At 35.5% G+C, this 16,890-nt stretch overlaps 1 protein-coding gene across 1 annotated transcript in view; it reads right to left on the bottom strand.

Moving 5' to 3' along the window:
* The window catches only part of MAP3K5 (mitogen-activated protein kinase kinase kinase 5), a 298,421-nt gene that overhangs the window by 137,779 nt on the left and 143,752 nt on the right, over window positions 1-16,890 (bottom strand). The window contains exon 8 of the mRNA XM_011978430.1: window positions 3,372-3,484. Within this exon, the coding sequence (XP_011833820.1) occupies window positions 3,372-3,484 (113 nt within the window). The remainder of the gene's footprint in view (window positions 1-3,371; window positions 3,485-16,890) is intronic.

The following is a 16,890-nucleotide window of genomic DNA, read 5'->3' as shown; positions in this document are numbered from 1 at the left end:
TTTATATTCAATATTTTTTAACGCTTACTGAAAATGATATTTAAATAGTGGTTTGTCTGAATTCCAAACATAGTGTTCTTTTACTATATCATCATTACTGTTGGAGACTCAAACCTCTAAGTCTGACTCTCACCCATAAAATGTCTCACAGTGGGAAAATTCCACAGAAGATGGAAGCATCATCTTGTATTTAGCTAAAGTTCGAATATTATTTTTAAGGCTTGTGAAGGTGAAAACAGGAAGATGTAGGATATGGCTCTGTGTTTTTAAATCCTAGCTCTAAATAGCCTAAGCATCAATGATTCTTCAAAAACTGGAAAAGTAAAACACAGATCCATGAAGCAATTAGTCATAATCACAAACAAACACACAACTAGAATTAAGAGTCTTTGGGCAACAGAGCATGACAGTTAAGAATCATTTCTGTATTACATTTGAGATCTTAAGATAATACATTTAGCTTCATATTGGGTGCTCATCTTAATTTTTAATTGTTTACCCTTTATAAATAAATCAAAATTTCAAAAAGCATCTAAAGAAGGGATTTCATAAGTAAAAGTCTGATTATTATAAGAACTCAATAATTCAGAATAACTTGTATGTTTGCAGAGGCCAACAGGAGGAATGGGAGATATAAATTACTGGAAAAGCTGATTGGAGAATTTAAAGAAAGAATGAAACTATACGTATCTTTAAAATATGCCAAGTATGTTGTCTCATTTTTATTATATACTATCAATTAACATCATTATTATATTAAACTACCAATTTATTTAGCCAACCTGTCTTTCCTTGAAAATCCATTTAATCCTCTTACCATATAAAAATTAACTTTAGCTCAATCTATGTTGATCAGTATAATTTGAGTTTTAACTATGTTTTCATTATTGAAGGACTTTAGAAGCCTAAAACAGTTCTCACGATAGCTAAAAATTCACTGTTAGGCCATATTTTAAGTCTGTATATGTTATGCAATTTCTAAAATTTTAAACTAACTTTATATGTTTTCAAATGTTTGTTCAACATGTATTACAAGTGAGTTCTTCCTGAAAAAAATTAACATGTTTCTTTTACATATTAATCACACTTCCTCAGACCTCAGAGTTCTGACCATCTTAATAAGTATTTACCTTCAAAATGAAATTTAGAGTAAGTACATTTTCAAACCATTGTCATTGCTCTGCCTACATACGCAAATCAGTGTCAATTCCTGCAATAATTTAGAGGCTTCAACAAAACCTCACCTTGAGTTAAAGAACAGAATAAATGTATGACTGTACCAAAACAGAACATATATACTGAAAAAATATCTATCTATTGTATATCAATAAAAACAATGAAAAAAGCAACAAAAGAGCAATAAAAATATTTTTAGAATACTGATATAGGGGTTTTGGCTAGTATAGAGTTTTTAATTTAGTCTTAGATACAAAATTTTATTATAATTTCTGAAAAGTACAAATTGCAATGTACCTTCTCTGATTTCATTGAACCAATCAAAAGAGTTATTTCAGGCTGGGCAAGGTGGCTCAAACCTGTAATCCTAGCACCTTGGGAGACCCAGGTGGAAGGATCTCTTGAGCTCAGGAGGTTGAGATTGCAGGGAGCCATGATCATGCCAGTGCAGTCTGGCCTGGGTGACAGAGTGAGACCTAGCCTTAAAAATAAATAAATAAATAAAATAGCACAGGTTTTTGAAAAAAGCACCAGGAAAGCACAATCTAAGCCAGCCTGGGCAACATGGCAAAACCTCATCTTTACAAAAAATATGAAAAAATTATCCCGGTGTGGTGGTACATGCCTGTAGCCTTAGCTACCCGGGAGGATGAGGTGGGAGGATCACCTAAGTCTTGGGGGTGAAGGCTGCAGTGAGCTGTGATTGTGCCATTGTGCCCTGAGCAGCAGAGTGAGATGTCTCAAAAGAAAACAGCCAAAAAAGAATTATTTCAAACACACCTTTCTGCCTTTAATGCCACTGCTATCCCACAGTAATAAATATTTTATCATTCTTTTAGTCTGGGCATTTAAAAACATAAACAAAAAAACATTCTGACTTTAGTTAGCTTCAAAGATTCTCCAGAACATTACATATAGATATGAGCTCTTCTAAAATAATGTTGTTTTTTATTAAGTCTAGGATTCATTTCTCTTTAAGAAAAGTAAAAAGAAATTCTCCAGTTAAAGTGGGCCAGGTGCGGTGGCTCACGCCTGTAATACCAGTACTTTGGGAGGCTGCAGCAGAACTGCTTGAAGCCAGGAGTTCAAGACCAACCTGGGCAACACAGTGTGGCCACGTCGCTATAAAAAAAGTTTTTTTTTAATTAGCCAGGTGTGTCAGTGCACGCCTACAGTCCCAGCTTCTTGGGAGGCCAAAGTGGGAGGATCGCTTGAGCTTAAGAATTCGAGGCTGCAGTGAGCTATGATCGCACCACTGCACTCTTGCCTGGGTGACAGAGTGAGACTTGGTCTCTAAAAATAAATATTTTTTTTAATTTTGAAGAAAAGAATTTTTCTACAATTCATAGCTTCACTAAGCTGAACGTGTTATTTTTTCCCTATGAAAAATAAGACTGAATATTTCTATGTCTGTAGTAACTCCTAAAAGAGTTGGAAAGGTTCTCTGAAAGGAGATGGTTAGACACCCAACAGAGCAAAATACGATTCCCATAGACAGGATTCCAGTATCCAGAATCTTTTAAAAATGTGAGCAAAGCCAAAACCAAGAAAATCACTCGAAATTTGTTCACTAAGATGCCCTAACTTCTTTAAATCCCCAGGGAAAGGCAGCAGATGAGATAATGTCTACAGATAAAAGGGACAAAAGCACATTCTGTCGATGGCTATGGTTCAAAGACGGTCTTAGGAGCATAGTTCCTACCAAGACCACCATTTGCTTAACCTATTGCTCCTGGTGCTTTGAGAGGCTCTTCCCCCAACATCAGTGAAATCATAGAGACAGGTGTGCTTGAGAAACAGATAAAGGAAATAGCAGAAGTTTTTGAAGAAAAGCACCACGAAAGCACAATCTAAAATAGGAAATATTCCTGATGTCTCACAAAACACTAACATTATTTGGGAGTTAGGGGCTGAATGCGGAACTCATATCCTCAATATTAGTTTGAGCTAGAATATTAACCAGGGGGGCTTTAGAGACAGGTAAGAAAAACTAAAAACTGAATTATGTCCTAATATCAGGATTCTGTACAATAGTATGAAATACCAAACAAGGAGATATAATAAGCCTTTTTTTTTCCCTTTAGGAAGTATGAAAAGACAGAAAGCAAAAAATTTATCTATTCAGGATTCTTTTTCTTTGCACCAAGTTGGGTCTAGTTTCTTGATTTCCATGTAAAATATCAAGTTACAATTACCAACTTTCCGGAGCTCAAAGGAAGATTCAAACTGGTGCCCAGCTGCCAGGAGGAGGACCGCATAATTAATTCCTGACTGTAGTGTTGGCTCAGATTCAAATGCCTTTTTGAACCTATAAAAAACCACAAATGTACAAGTTAACTTTCTCGATCATGAAACCCTGGGTGTGTAATAGCTTCTGTTTGTATAACTCCAATGCCTGAGCAAGTAAAAATATTGCACTGGCCTTCACCCCAGAATCTGGTGTGTTATTAGCACTTAACGCTTCAGAAACTGCTTATCTTTGTCCACAGTTCTATTGCTTTCCCCCACTTAGCTCACCCTCAACCTACCTAGTAACCCTAGTCTTTTAAAAAATCCTGTCTTCAATCATCTACCAGAAGTATGTGAAGGTGAAAATTTAGTTACAAGGGCACTTGTTACAAGATGAAAAATTACTCTAAATATCCAATATTATACAGTGTAATATGAAATAACATATATTCCAAATGTTAGAAAGCAATGTAGTCATTTATGTTGTGGAAGCATGTTAAAAGTCAGAAGAAAACTAGTGTTTCCAAGTAAAATGTAGCCGTCTACTTGGAAGCCATCATTCAGGGTGTGTGTGTGTGTGTGTGTGTGTGTGTGTGCAATAAACATTTAAAAATGAGAACCCTGCACATATTTTTTAAAGTAGTTTTTTAAAACTCTTAAAAATATACAGAGCACTGAGGAGGTAACATACTGAAATGATCAATTCCATAAGAATGATATAAAAATGAAATAATGTCAGTTATAGGATGAAGTTAAGAAAAGCAGAGATTGTGTCTCTACATACTAATTTTGGCTCAGAGAGTTATAAAAAGATTTTTCTGAATATGCATAAAACTGAGTATCAACCTTTGAAAACACTTCAATATTTAAAAGGACTTCAGTGTTTGGATATTTACTTTATTTTCAAGGTAATACTTCCTAGGATACATTTAAGGGTTTCCTTACATGCATCATTAAACAGGCAATGATAGTCAATATAATTTCACTTAGGGGTATGTAAAATCAGAAAAATAAAATAAATGCCCTAGTGACTAAGAGGAACTGCCTGAGGCCAATGCATGAAAAATGAAACTTTTATGTTTAAAAAAATCATGCTGAAGAAAATATAAGAACTAAATATCTAACAAATGACCATTTGATGATACCAAAAAAGGTTATGTGGGAAGAAATACATTACAATTCCAAGATAAAAGCATTCTCACCTAAGTCATAACTGTGTAAATAAAAGACAGGAATACTAAACATAGTGATAAGTACAATAGTGTATATTGTAGGCACAATACATGTATATTCTTGGCTTTTATACATACTCAAAATTTTCCATAATTTAAAATAAATTAAACATCAAATGAAAACAAAAAATACATTTTTCTGAATATTGAGGACCATGTCTCTTTTTTAAAGGTCTTGCTCTTTAAGTAGAACAGGCATCTCTAAATGGAAGCAAAAATAACTATGAATCTTAACTAGTTGGCTCTGATAGTTATGTACCTATGGAATAAAAAAAAGGTACCACTGCATCACTATAGGTGATTAAAAAGCATATTTTAATGTTTCCAGAAGTATACATGTTTCCATTCTAAAATGAAAGTATATACACCTAGACTACAGATACTCAAAACTATATCAAGGCAAGTCACAACTTACAGGTCAACTTACAAGTCTTAGACTAACATAAGTCTCAAAGTTCTTTGTCTTTGTTCAGAGGCAAGTATAGTGTCCCAACAAAAAGGATTTAGGAGAAGAAAGAAGTAGACACTTCCCTTTCTACCAATTCATATCAAGATACATAATATTTTTCATTAAATACATTATTGCATTTTCCCTGAAACCAAAGAACATGAAAAGTCTCTCTTAAAGATATGAAAAGGAAGAGGCAAAAATGAAGACATAGCAAAATCAATCAATAAATATTGGCGAATATCTCCTATGTGCCAGAACCAACCCAAATGAATATTTGGGTTTATATCTGTTTTTCTGTTGCCACAAACAATATATATTTTTGTATTTTAAATGAAAATATAAATACCAATAAAATTAATAATTCACATTTTTCTCAAGCTCCCCTCCATCCATGAGACTAAATTGAATACCGTATTGAGGAAAAAGTCTTAATGTTTTCTGGAGCTTAAAAGAGCATGTAGGTATATTACAAAAGAAATAAAATCCTGTCATATATCATTAGTATACCACCGCAGGAAGTGGGAATTCTCCCATACTGTAAAAGCAAAGAAGTACAGTATTCTTGGCAGAAAATTGCCAATATCAAAACTATAGAATTTTTGTTTGTTGTTTTTTTGAGATGGAGTTTCGCTCTTGTTGCCCAGGCTGGAGTACAATGACACGATCTCAGCTCACTGCAACCTCTGCCTCCAGGGGTCAAGCAATTCTCCTGCCTCAGCTTCCTGAGTAGCTGGGATTACAGGCATGTGCCACCATGCCCGGCTAAATTTTTGGGTTTTTTTTTTTTTTTTCAGTAGAGACAGGGTTTCTCCATGTTTGTCAGGCTGGTCTTGAACTCCAGACCTCAGATGATCCGCCCACCTTGGCCTCCCAAAGTGCTGGAATTACAGGTGTGAGCCACTGCACCCAGCCAACTATAGAAATTTTTTAAAACTATGTATACCTCTTAACAAAACAATTATACATTTGCAAATTTATACCATGAAAAAATATTAAACATGTAATCAGAAGTTTCATTACAAGGGCATTTGTTACAAGATGAAAAATTACTCTAAATGTCCAATAATACTATAAAGTATAATATGGAACAAAATATTATACAAATATTGGGAACCTACATAGCCATTTATATTGTGGACAAATATTAAATGTGAGGGGGAAAACTTGTGTTTCCAAGTAAGACATAGTCGTCTACTTGGGAGCCATCACTCCTGCTTCAGTAGCTAGGGGGAAATAAGAACACATATCAAAAACACATTTTTGCGGACACTGGAGATCTATGGAAGCAACAAAAAAATCACTGAAATAAATTCCAAAGAGGGAAGTGGCCTTCCAAGATGAGCTAAATTGCCGTTGTCTTTCATGGGGGCATTTGCTGATTCTGATCCTAAGATTAGGCTTGGGCTCGGCATGGGCAGAAAAACTCTGTCTATTTTAAACTTTACCAAGGAAAAGAAAAACTAGTGGATTTCTTGATAATTGCGTGGTTTGGCATGACAGAATGAAACCTGGAAGAGTCCCAAATGTGTGGCTGTTTTCTTCACGGGACATTCGTTGAATGCTGAGTTGTACAGGAGGCTAGGGCGTGGAGTAGAGCTGGGATGACAGAGTGAAATCTCCTGAGTGTTTAGGAGAAAAGTCCCACTAGGGAAAGGAGTCTACAACAACCATAGGAAAAAAGTCTCCCCTTTAAGAAATTTACCACATTTTGGGCTGGGCACACTGGCTCCCAGCCCTTTGGGAGGCCAAGGTAGGTGGATCACTTGAGGTCAGGAGTTCAAGACCAGCCTGGACAACATGGTGAAAAACATATTTCTACTAAAAATATAAAAATTAGCCAGGCATGGTGGTGTGTGCCCCTAGTCCCAGCTACTTGGAAGGCTGAGGCAGGCAAATCACTTGAACCCTGGAGGTGGAGGTTGCAGTGAGCCAAGATTATACCACTGCCCTCCTGGGCAACAGAGAAAGACTGTCTCAAAAAAATAATAATAATAAAATAAAGAAAGAAAAAAGAAAAAGAAAAAAGAAATCTATCAAATTGTGGAGAATAAAGAGCTAAACACAAAACTCCTAAGGACAGATATGAAATATCCCACAGTATTTAATGGATAAGAAGATAGAAATCTGCCTGCCTATCAACTAGAAGTTCAAGAGGGTCACAGCTAACAAGCAGAGACAAAACAGAAACAGACAAGGTCAATGAAAACAAAAACCCAGACCCAACCCGACTCAACTGCATTTGTTGAGGTAATCAGCTTCTTACCCTATCTGGCTAACAGAGGAAAGGGAAAATCTCTGTGAGTGAAAATAAAATCATCTCCAAGTCTCAATAATTTTTTAATACAAAATGTCTGGGATACAATAGAGAAATATGAGACATGCAAAGAGCCAGGAAGTTGTGACCAATAAACAAGAGTAAACACAGACAAGAAAAGCTGACCTACAGATAATTCGGATACTGGAGTTTATAGACAAGGACTTTAAGATAATTATGACAAATATGGTAAAGAATATAGAGAAAAAGATAAAATGGATAAAAGATATAAACAACTTCAAAAGAGAATCAGAATCAAAGAAATCACATAATCTAGCACCAAAACATACAATACCTGAAAACAAGAATTCAGTGTATGGGCTTACAAGTTAATTCAACAAAGTGGAAAAACAGTTTTGGTGAACTACCTTCTATGTCAATAGAAGGTATCTAAACTGAAGCAGAGATATAGAAAAAAAAAGAAAAAAGGAAGAAAACACACACACACACAATAAAGCATAAGAAACAGAGGAGACACAGTTAAATGGTCTAACCTATGTATCACTGTAGCCCCGGAAAGAGAAGAAAGAGAATATGGAGCACAAGAAATATGTGAGATATAATGGATAAAAACATTTCAAAACTGATGAAAACATCAACCCACAGATCCAAGAAGCTCAGCAAAACTCAAGCAGGATAAAATAAGATAATTATAGTCTAAATGCCAAAACATGTTACCAAAATCCAAAAACACAGTGGAAAATCTTTTAAAATCAGCCAGAGAAAAAAGATACATTACTTTCAAAGGAGCAATAAAATTGACAGTAGACTTTGCCATACAAACTCTGGAAGCCAGAATACAACGTAGCGACATCTTTAGAGTAATAAAAGAAAAAAAAAAGCCTAAAAAAGATATTTTCAGACAAAAACTGGGAACTAGTTGCCAGCAGATCTGAACTATAAAAAAATACTAAAAGTGCTTCAGACTAAAGGAAAATGATTTCATTTGGAAGCACTGAACTTCAGAAAGAAAGAGCATTGGAAAGAGTAAATATGTGACAAGATCTAAAATATAAAAATTATTTAAAATCTATTGATTATTTAAACTGCTCCAAGTTTCTTTCTTTGTTCAGGAAGCAGTAAAATACAAAATGTAAGGTAGACTATAAAAGTAAAGGATGCAGGTTGTAATCTCTAGGGAATACTCAAAGAATAATATGAAAACTATTACTACAGTGCTAATGTAGCAGAAAATGTAATACTAAGTTAATAAAAATAAAGCAAGAATTGAGGACTAAAGGAACAAAAAACATGTAAGACAAATACAAAATAAATAAGACAAATAGTCAATACTATTGATATAACCCCAACTATCAGTTACCACATTAAATGTAAATGATCTAATCATTCCTAATAAAAGAGATTTTTCAAATTGAACTGAACAATAACAGCAAAAAAACGCAATTATATTCATTTTTAAAAGGCACACTGTAAATACAAGTTGAGTAACCCTAATCCAAAAACTTGAAATCTAAAATGTTCCGAAATCCAAAACTTTTTGAGTGCTGATGTGATGCTCAAAGGAAATGCTCATTGGAGCATTTCTGATTTCCAATTTTCAGATTAGGGATGCTCAACTGGCAATTATAATGCAAATATTCCCAAATTCAAAAATATAAAAAATCCAAAACACTTCTGGTCCCAAGTATTTTATACAGAAAAGATACTTAACAAGTATTAGGACACAGGTAGGTTGAAAGTGAAATGATGCATAAAGATGTATCATCCAAATATTAAATAAATGTTATTATAGGTTAATATCAGACAAAATTGACTTTAAGATAAAAATTATAAGAGAAAAAAGGAATGTTTCATAATGATAAAGAGGTAAATTCAATAGGAAAATGTAATAGTCCCAAATGTACCTAATAGTATGGTTTCAAAACATATACAGAAAAAATGGACAGAACTAAAAAAGCAGACATACAAATCTACAATCATAGGTAGAGATCTTAAAATACTCTCAGTGATGATCAAACAAACAGACAAAAATTATCAGTGAGGATATAGATTTGAATAACATTATTAGCCAAGTTAATCTAACTGACTTACATGGAACACTACACCTAACAACTGTGTACCATATTCTGGGCCATAAAGTCCTTCTCGACAAATTTCAAAGGACTGAAATAATGAAAAATGTGTTCTCTCACCACAATAGAATTAAACCACAGAACAATAAAGAAAGATATATTTGGAAATTGGGCAACTCAGTTCATAACCCAAAGGTCAAAGAAGAAATCATACTGAAAATTAGAAGGTATTTAAACTGAACTCTATATATATGTTGTTATATATGAAGTAATGAAAGTCTAATAGATAAAATGTCTGGGATGCAGAACAAATTATACCTTTAAATGTAGACATTGGAAAAGGAGCAAGGTTGAAAAATCAATGCTCCAAGCTTCCATCTAGTAAACGAACAGCGTATCATCTTCAAAGTAGAAGGAAGGGTATAATAAAGAAAAGAGCTGAAATCAGTGAAATAAAAAGCAAACATGCAATAAAGAAAATAGTGTCAAATGTGGTTCTTTGCAAAGATTAATAAAATTGATAAACTCCTAGGCAGACTTCTCATGAAACAGAGAGAAACAAAAATTACTGCTAAGCCCTCATAAACAAAAAGAGGGGTATCAGTACAGATGATATGAGCATTAAAAGCAAAGTAAAGGACATTTCGAACAACTTTATGCCAGTAAGTATAACAACACGGGTAAAATGAAAAAATTTCTTAAAATCACATGTAAGCATGACACAAGAAAAAATGGAAACTGTGAATAGCTCCATATCTGTTAACAGAATTTATAATAATCTGAAATTCTTCTTTTTATTGTCTATCTGCTCCAAGAGAATGTAAGCTCTGTAAGAGCAGGAACCTTATCAACCTTGCTGACCAATGAATCTCTGGTACTTGAATAATCAGAATACCTGACATGCTGCAGGTGATTATGAAATACTTATGAAATGAAGAAAGAATGTATCCACTTCCTACCAAGAACCAGGCTGAGATTACTGGTAAATACGTCAGCTCATACAAGATACAAATAATCTTTTAACTTCCGTTAGTGATCTCAACTCTGATCTTGATAAAACCATATTACTAGAAACTACATCCTTGGACCACCTTAAACAAGTGAATAGGATATAACTTTCACTGTGTTACATTATTCACTGTGTTACATCTTAATGTTACTGGAGTCCAAAACTTCAATAAAAATATTGATGATGTTGTTTATATAGCTTTTATTGATTGATTGTTGTTTATGTAGATTTTATTTACACAGGGTCTGTCATGAGAAATTCCTTTAATTTACTGCGAGGGAGAGTTTAGCTTCCTCTGAATAATCGGCATATGATTTTTTTTTCACTCTATTACTAAAAAGCATATTGGCTTGAAGCTCAGTCATAGCAAGCATGTTGATCCTTATTATTGCCATATTTACATTCTCTAGTTTCTTTGTGTTAATTTTTATATATATTTTATCATTTTGTTAATTTTTCTTTTTTTTTTTTTTTTTTTTTTTTTTCTTTTTCTTTTTTTTTTTTTATTTTTTTTTTTTTTTTTTTTTTTTTTTTTTGAGATGGAATCTCGCTCTGTCACCCAGGCTGGAGTTCAGTGGTGCGATCTCAGCTCACTGCAACCTCTGCCTCCCAGATTCAAGCGATTCTCCTGCCTCAGCCTCCTGAGTAGCTGGGATTACAGGTGCGTGCCACCACGCCTGGCTAATTTTTGTATTTTTAGTAGAGATGGGGGTTTCACCATGGTGGTCAGGCTGGTCTCGAACTCCTGACCTTGTGATCCACCTGCCTTAGCCTCCCAAGGTGCTGGAATTACAGGCATGAGCCACTGCACCCGGCTCATTTTGTTCGTTTTTCTAAGACTCAAACTTGATTTTACAAATGTAGATGTTAAAATAATGATGATATCCATTTTAACTGAAGATGCTCTCTCAAACATTTTAGGGTAAGAGTGTCACAGTATCAAACAACTTGCGAATCCCAGTGGCTTGCAACTCCTGTTCATGCTACATATCTGTGTCATGAGCTCTGTGCCATGGTTCAGCTCTGCTCCACACTGTCTTCCATCTGGGATCCAGCCTGAAGGAGCAGCCTTCTTGTGGGAATGGCCAAGGAAAAAGCACATGTGGTACAATCACAAAATTGCTCTCAAAGCTTCTGCTCAGAATACACATCAATCAAGACACACAACCAAGTCTGGTGTCATGGGTGGGAATATTTAATCTTCCTACAAATGAGGACAGTGTATTTCTAACAATAATACAACAGCATAGATTATAGTCTCTATCAAAGAAAGCTGTGATTAACATCAAATGGTAAAAGAATCAATAGTAGCTGCCTCTGATTACTGAGCACCTACTAGGTACAAGGCACTGAATGAGACATTTCAGGCATAATACTTCTAATTCTGACAACTCTTTAAAGTAGGGGGAATTCCTTGTCAACAAGAAAATTGAAGCACAGGAATATTAAGTTATGCAGTGAGGAAGTGGTCAAGCAGGAACTCTACCCAGTTCTGCTGGATTCCAAAGCCTAGGCCCTTTTCTTTGTATGGCTCTGCCTACCCTTTGGTTTACACTAACAATTTTTGTAGTTCCTTTTCATTGTTTTCTGGGAATTTTTTGTTTTTGTTTTTAATAAAAGGGAGTTGAATGAAACAGGAAAAATAAAAATGAGAAATAAATGAGAGAATTGCTTTTATATTAAGGATAAGGCTTGTATTCTATATACAACAGAAACAGATACTGATATATTCTAAAAAGAACGGTGTTTTTCACAATCTATTTGATCAGTCTCATAAAACAAAAGACTAATACTTCAAAAAGACTTACATGGCAATACTGCTGAAACGCACCCATAAAAACACACCAAACAAGAGTTTTATATTGTTGAGAATGTTACAGTTTAGCAAGAGGATACGTAAATATGAACAATATGTAAGTCTATACATAAAGAAACCTATAAACAATGATTAAAAGTGCAAAACTATCTATAAAGATAGATAAATAAAAGGATGAAGCTGAATTAGATAAGACTTTATAAAGGAAATAAATCTTAGGGAACTACACATTTACATCTTAAGAGAACTTTAGTGCCTATCTTTGAGTAACCATATGAAGTTATTTCCACTCCTGTTGATTTTTTTTTTTTTTTTTTTTTTTGAGATGAAGTCTCACTCTGTCACCCAGGCTAGAGTGCAATGGTGCAATCTTGGCTCACTGTAACCGCCGCCTCCCAGGTTCAAGTGATTCTCCTACCTCAGCCTCCCGAGTAGCTGTGACTACAGGCGTGCGCCACCACACCCAGGTAATTTTTGTATTTTTAGTAGAGATGGGGGTTCACCATGTTGGTCAGACTGGTCTCGAACTCCTGACCTCAGGTGATCCACACACCTCGGCCTCCCAAAGTGCTGGGATTACAGGCATGAGCCACCGCACCCAGCCAAAAGGGAGCAAATAATTTGCATTATTTAATTCATTATTTCATTTAAAAGTTGAAAACTTTTCTTTCAAGCTTTCAAAGCAATAGGTTTCTGTTCAAGAATTGCCTTATGATTAGTACTGTATTTTTCACCTGATTGCAAACTAGCTTAAAAGCAGTTAAGTTCTTGATTACAGAGTGAGTGAAGTCTTCACAAAAAAGACTTCACTTTTCACATCTGCACTGATATGTTCAACAGAAATCAAAAATAAAGAAAATATTTTTGAACTGATTATTTCTAGCTGGAATATCTACTTTCCAACAAAGAAGACACTGAGCTCAAGTCAAGTTCTTGCTATTTTTCATTGTTGTGATATAACAGCTGTGATTCTTTCTATGAGACACAAAGGTAATTAAATTAGAATTTCATGGTGTTTTTTATCTCTAGGGATATTTCTGAAATTAACACTCATAAAATAACTCAGAAACAAAGCAGGACAGCATGTGAAGAAACTAATGCTGAATCACCCTGCTGTTGTGATCTGCTGGTGGGGGTATAATCCTCCAATTCAAACTACTTATTTGTGTACATATCTTCTTATAATAGAAAACTCGGGAACAAAATAAAAGAACCCCAAGTTCTAACTGTGTTTTTCCAGTCCTTTTACCACGCACATATTTTTTTCCCAAGAAAAGAGAATCACACTATTTTTATGATCTGCTGTTTAACTGATGAAATATCATGATGCATGTTACTATTAAACATTTTTCAAAACCACAATTTTCTTCTGGGCATATACTTAAAATAATTGAAAGTAGAACCTTAAAGAGATATTTATACACCAATGTTTAAAGTAGCATCATTTACAATAGCCAAAAAAGTTGGCAACAATTTAAATGTCCATCAAGAGATGAATGGATAAACAAAATGTGGTATAAATACACAACACAGTTATTATTCAACCTTACAAAGGAAGGAAATTCAGACACATGCTACAACACGGAGGAAGATTTGAGGGCCTTACACTTAGCAAAATAAGACAGCCACACACACACACAAAACCCAAACCAAATATGACACCACTTACGTGAGGTACTTACAGTAGTCAAATTCAGAGAGATTTATAGAAAGACAGAAAATGATGGTGCCTAGGGTCAGGGGAAGGAGAGAATGGGAAGTTGTTGTCTAACAGATACAGAGTTTTAGCTGTGCAAGATAAAAAAATTTTCTGTGGATGGATGGTGATGATAGTTGCATAACAATATGAATGCACTTAATGCCACTAAACTGTACACTTAAAATGGTTAAAATGGTAAATTTTATGTTATATATATTTTACCACCAAATTTTGAATGAATGATACTCCATCCTTTGTAAATGTGATTCTTTGCTTAACAACTTCTCTATTTTTGGATATTTAGATTTCTTCCAACTTTTTGTGAAGTTCAGTGTCATGAACACCATTGCAGATCTTTGTTTCTATGTCTACCATTTCTTTAGGATAGTTTCCCAGTGACAGAACTGGATCATAGAACATGAATGATTTCAAAGCTCTTGATGCACAATGCCAAACTGCTTTCCAGAAAGGTCTTTACCAATTCACATTCTCAAGAGGGGTGTAGGAGGGTGACTTTTACAGAGCATCCATGCCGAAATAAATTATTCTCATCTTTGCCAATTGATTGCAACAAGAAAGAATAGCTCAGGATTAGGCCGGGCGCGGTGGCTCAAGCCTGTAATCCCAGCACTTTGGGAGGCTGAGACGGGTGGATCACGAGGTCAGGAGATCGAGACCATGCTGGCTAACACGGTGAAACCCCGTTTCTACTAAAAAATACAAAAAATTAGCCGGGCGAGGTGGCGGGCGCCTGTAGTCCCAGCTACTGGGGAGGCTGAGGCAGGAGAATGGCGTGAACCCAGGAGGGCTGAGATCCGGCCACTGCACTCCAGCCTGGGCGACAGAGTGAGACTCCGTCTCAAAAAAAAAAAAAAAAAAAAGAATAGCTCAGGATTCTAACTTGCTCTAATTTGATTACTCTTAAGGGTGAACAGTTTTCATATGTTTATGATGCGTGTACACTTATTCTTGCAATAACTGCCCCAATTATTTAAAAAGAAATGCAAACCCATATTCTGAGAAGGTTGGAAAGATGGGAAGAGATACACTTGGAAGAGCTCTGAAGGGGAAGTGGGGTTGGGGGTTTAGATTCAATCTTTGAGGCTATGAAGAACAGTAGAGATTTAGGAGGAAGGGAGTGACAACAAATATGGAGAAAATCTAAATATTTCATGCAAGGGGAATAGTTACATCAACCAATTATGATTAATCTATGCTGCAAGATGGATCCACTAAAGCAGAATCTCCAGGGGCAAAGAATTTCACATTGCTGAAAAATTCTCTAAGTAATTCTGATGTTCTCAGCCAGATTTGCAAACAATCGTTTTGGTTCACTAAATGAAATCACTCCTATTCTTCCATATTCTCCTTCCTTTTCAGTATAATGCTTGACAAATATCTAGTTCTCTCCCTCATTCCTCTAATAACTGAATTACATAAAGCAAGCCTTAGTTTCTCTCCTTAGGTGCTCCTTCTTTGTTAGTCAATTAGGAAACCTCTACAGAGACATAGTAAATACTCATTCTGGCCGTGTACAGTGGCTCATGCCTATAATCCCAGCACTTTGGAAGGCTGAGGAAGGATCACTTGAGCCCAGGAGTTTGAGATCAGGCCTGGGCAACATAGTGAGACACCCATCTCTAGAAAAAATTTGAAAAATCAGCTGGGTGGTGGTGCACATGGGTAGTCATGGATACTTCAGAGGCTGAGGCAGAAGGATAGTTTGAACCCAGGAGGCTGAGGCTGCAGTGAGCCACAGTCACAACACTGCACTCCAGCCTGGGTGACAGAGTGAGATCTTGTCTCAAAAAAAAAAAAAAAAAAAAAAAAAAAAAAAAAAAATTAGCCGGGTGTGGTCACAGGTGCCTGTAGTCCCAGCCACTTGGGAGGCTGAGGCAGGAGAATGGCATGAACCCGGGAGGCGGAGCTTGCAGTGAGCCGAGATCGCGCCACTGCACTCCAGCCTGGGCAACAAGAGCAAAACTCCATCTAAATATATATATATATATTTTTTATATATGTATATATAATTCTTAGACCTCAACTTGGTCATGCCATAACACAGCTTCATCCAATCCATCGTCTGCTGAATATGCTTTAAATCAAGGTCAAAGCTTCAGACCAATGTTCCAGGGCACTTGTTTACAAAGCAACTATGGACACGCTGTGTGTTTTACCCAAGTTCCTAGGTCATTCTGGAACTAGTGATCCCTTAGGAACCCTGTACATCTGGTCACCAATGAGCTGGTGTCATGCTGAGTTACTAAGAACTCTTCAGGCCTTGTGTTCTAAAAATAAAAATCAACCAAAATTTGGGGACTCATATAACAGACACAATAAAGGACTAAGTAAAAATAATGTTAATGCAACTATGGTGAGATAAAACTCTGGAGGTGGGAAGAGAGGGGGAAGGAGGGTGGTAAAAATGAAGAGAACACTGAGAAACAACTCGAAGCCAAGACAAGGGAAACAAGGCTAATCTGGCAAATGGAAAATCGACATTGCTCTTTATTTGTCTGTTGATTAGTTTGTTATATAACTCTTCCAAAGTAGAGCCAACCCCATTAATAATGTAAAAACTAAATCTTTATTAGGCACACATTACTGTTTGAATAGCACTGTCACTGACGTAAAAGAAAATTAGTTGATAAGGCCAGGCTCGCTGTTCTTCCCCAAGTTACTATGGAAAAATGAACATACTAATGCTAAAAGCAGACTTAATGCTTTTAATTTCCTGGTTATGGATCTTTTTTGGCATTATAACAAGAAAGACATGATTATGCTAATACAGTACAAACACCTAATTTCCTTTCGAAGTTCTCAAAATGACTTCATATCTTCCCTTAAGAACAAGAACACCATTTTCTCCAAAACCAAATGTGATTTCAGGCAAGTACTACCTATCCTACATGGTGCCACAATAGCCCTGAT

The sequence above is a fragment of the Mandrillus leucophaeus genome, unplaced genomic scaffold (genome assembly GCF_000951045.1).
Source record: "Mandrillus leucophaeus isolate KB7577 unplaced genomic scaffold, Mleu.le_1.0 Scaffold194, whole genome shotgun sequence".
Taxonomy (NCBI): domain Eukaryota; kingdom Metazoa; phylum Chordata; class Mammalia; order Primates; family Cercopithecidae; genus Mandrillus; species Mandrillus leucophaeus.
Note: the sequence above shows the minus strand (reverse complement) of the source record. Positions and strands in the feature narration are given on the sequence as shown.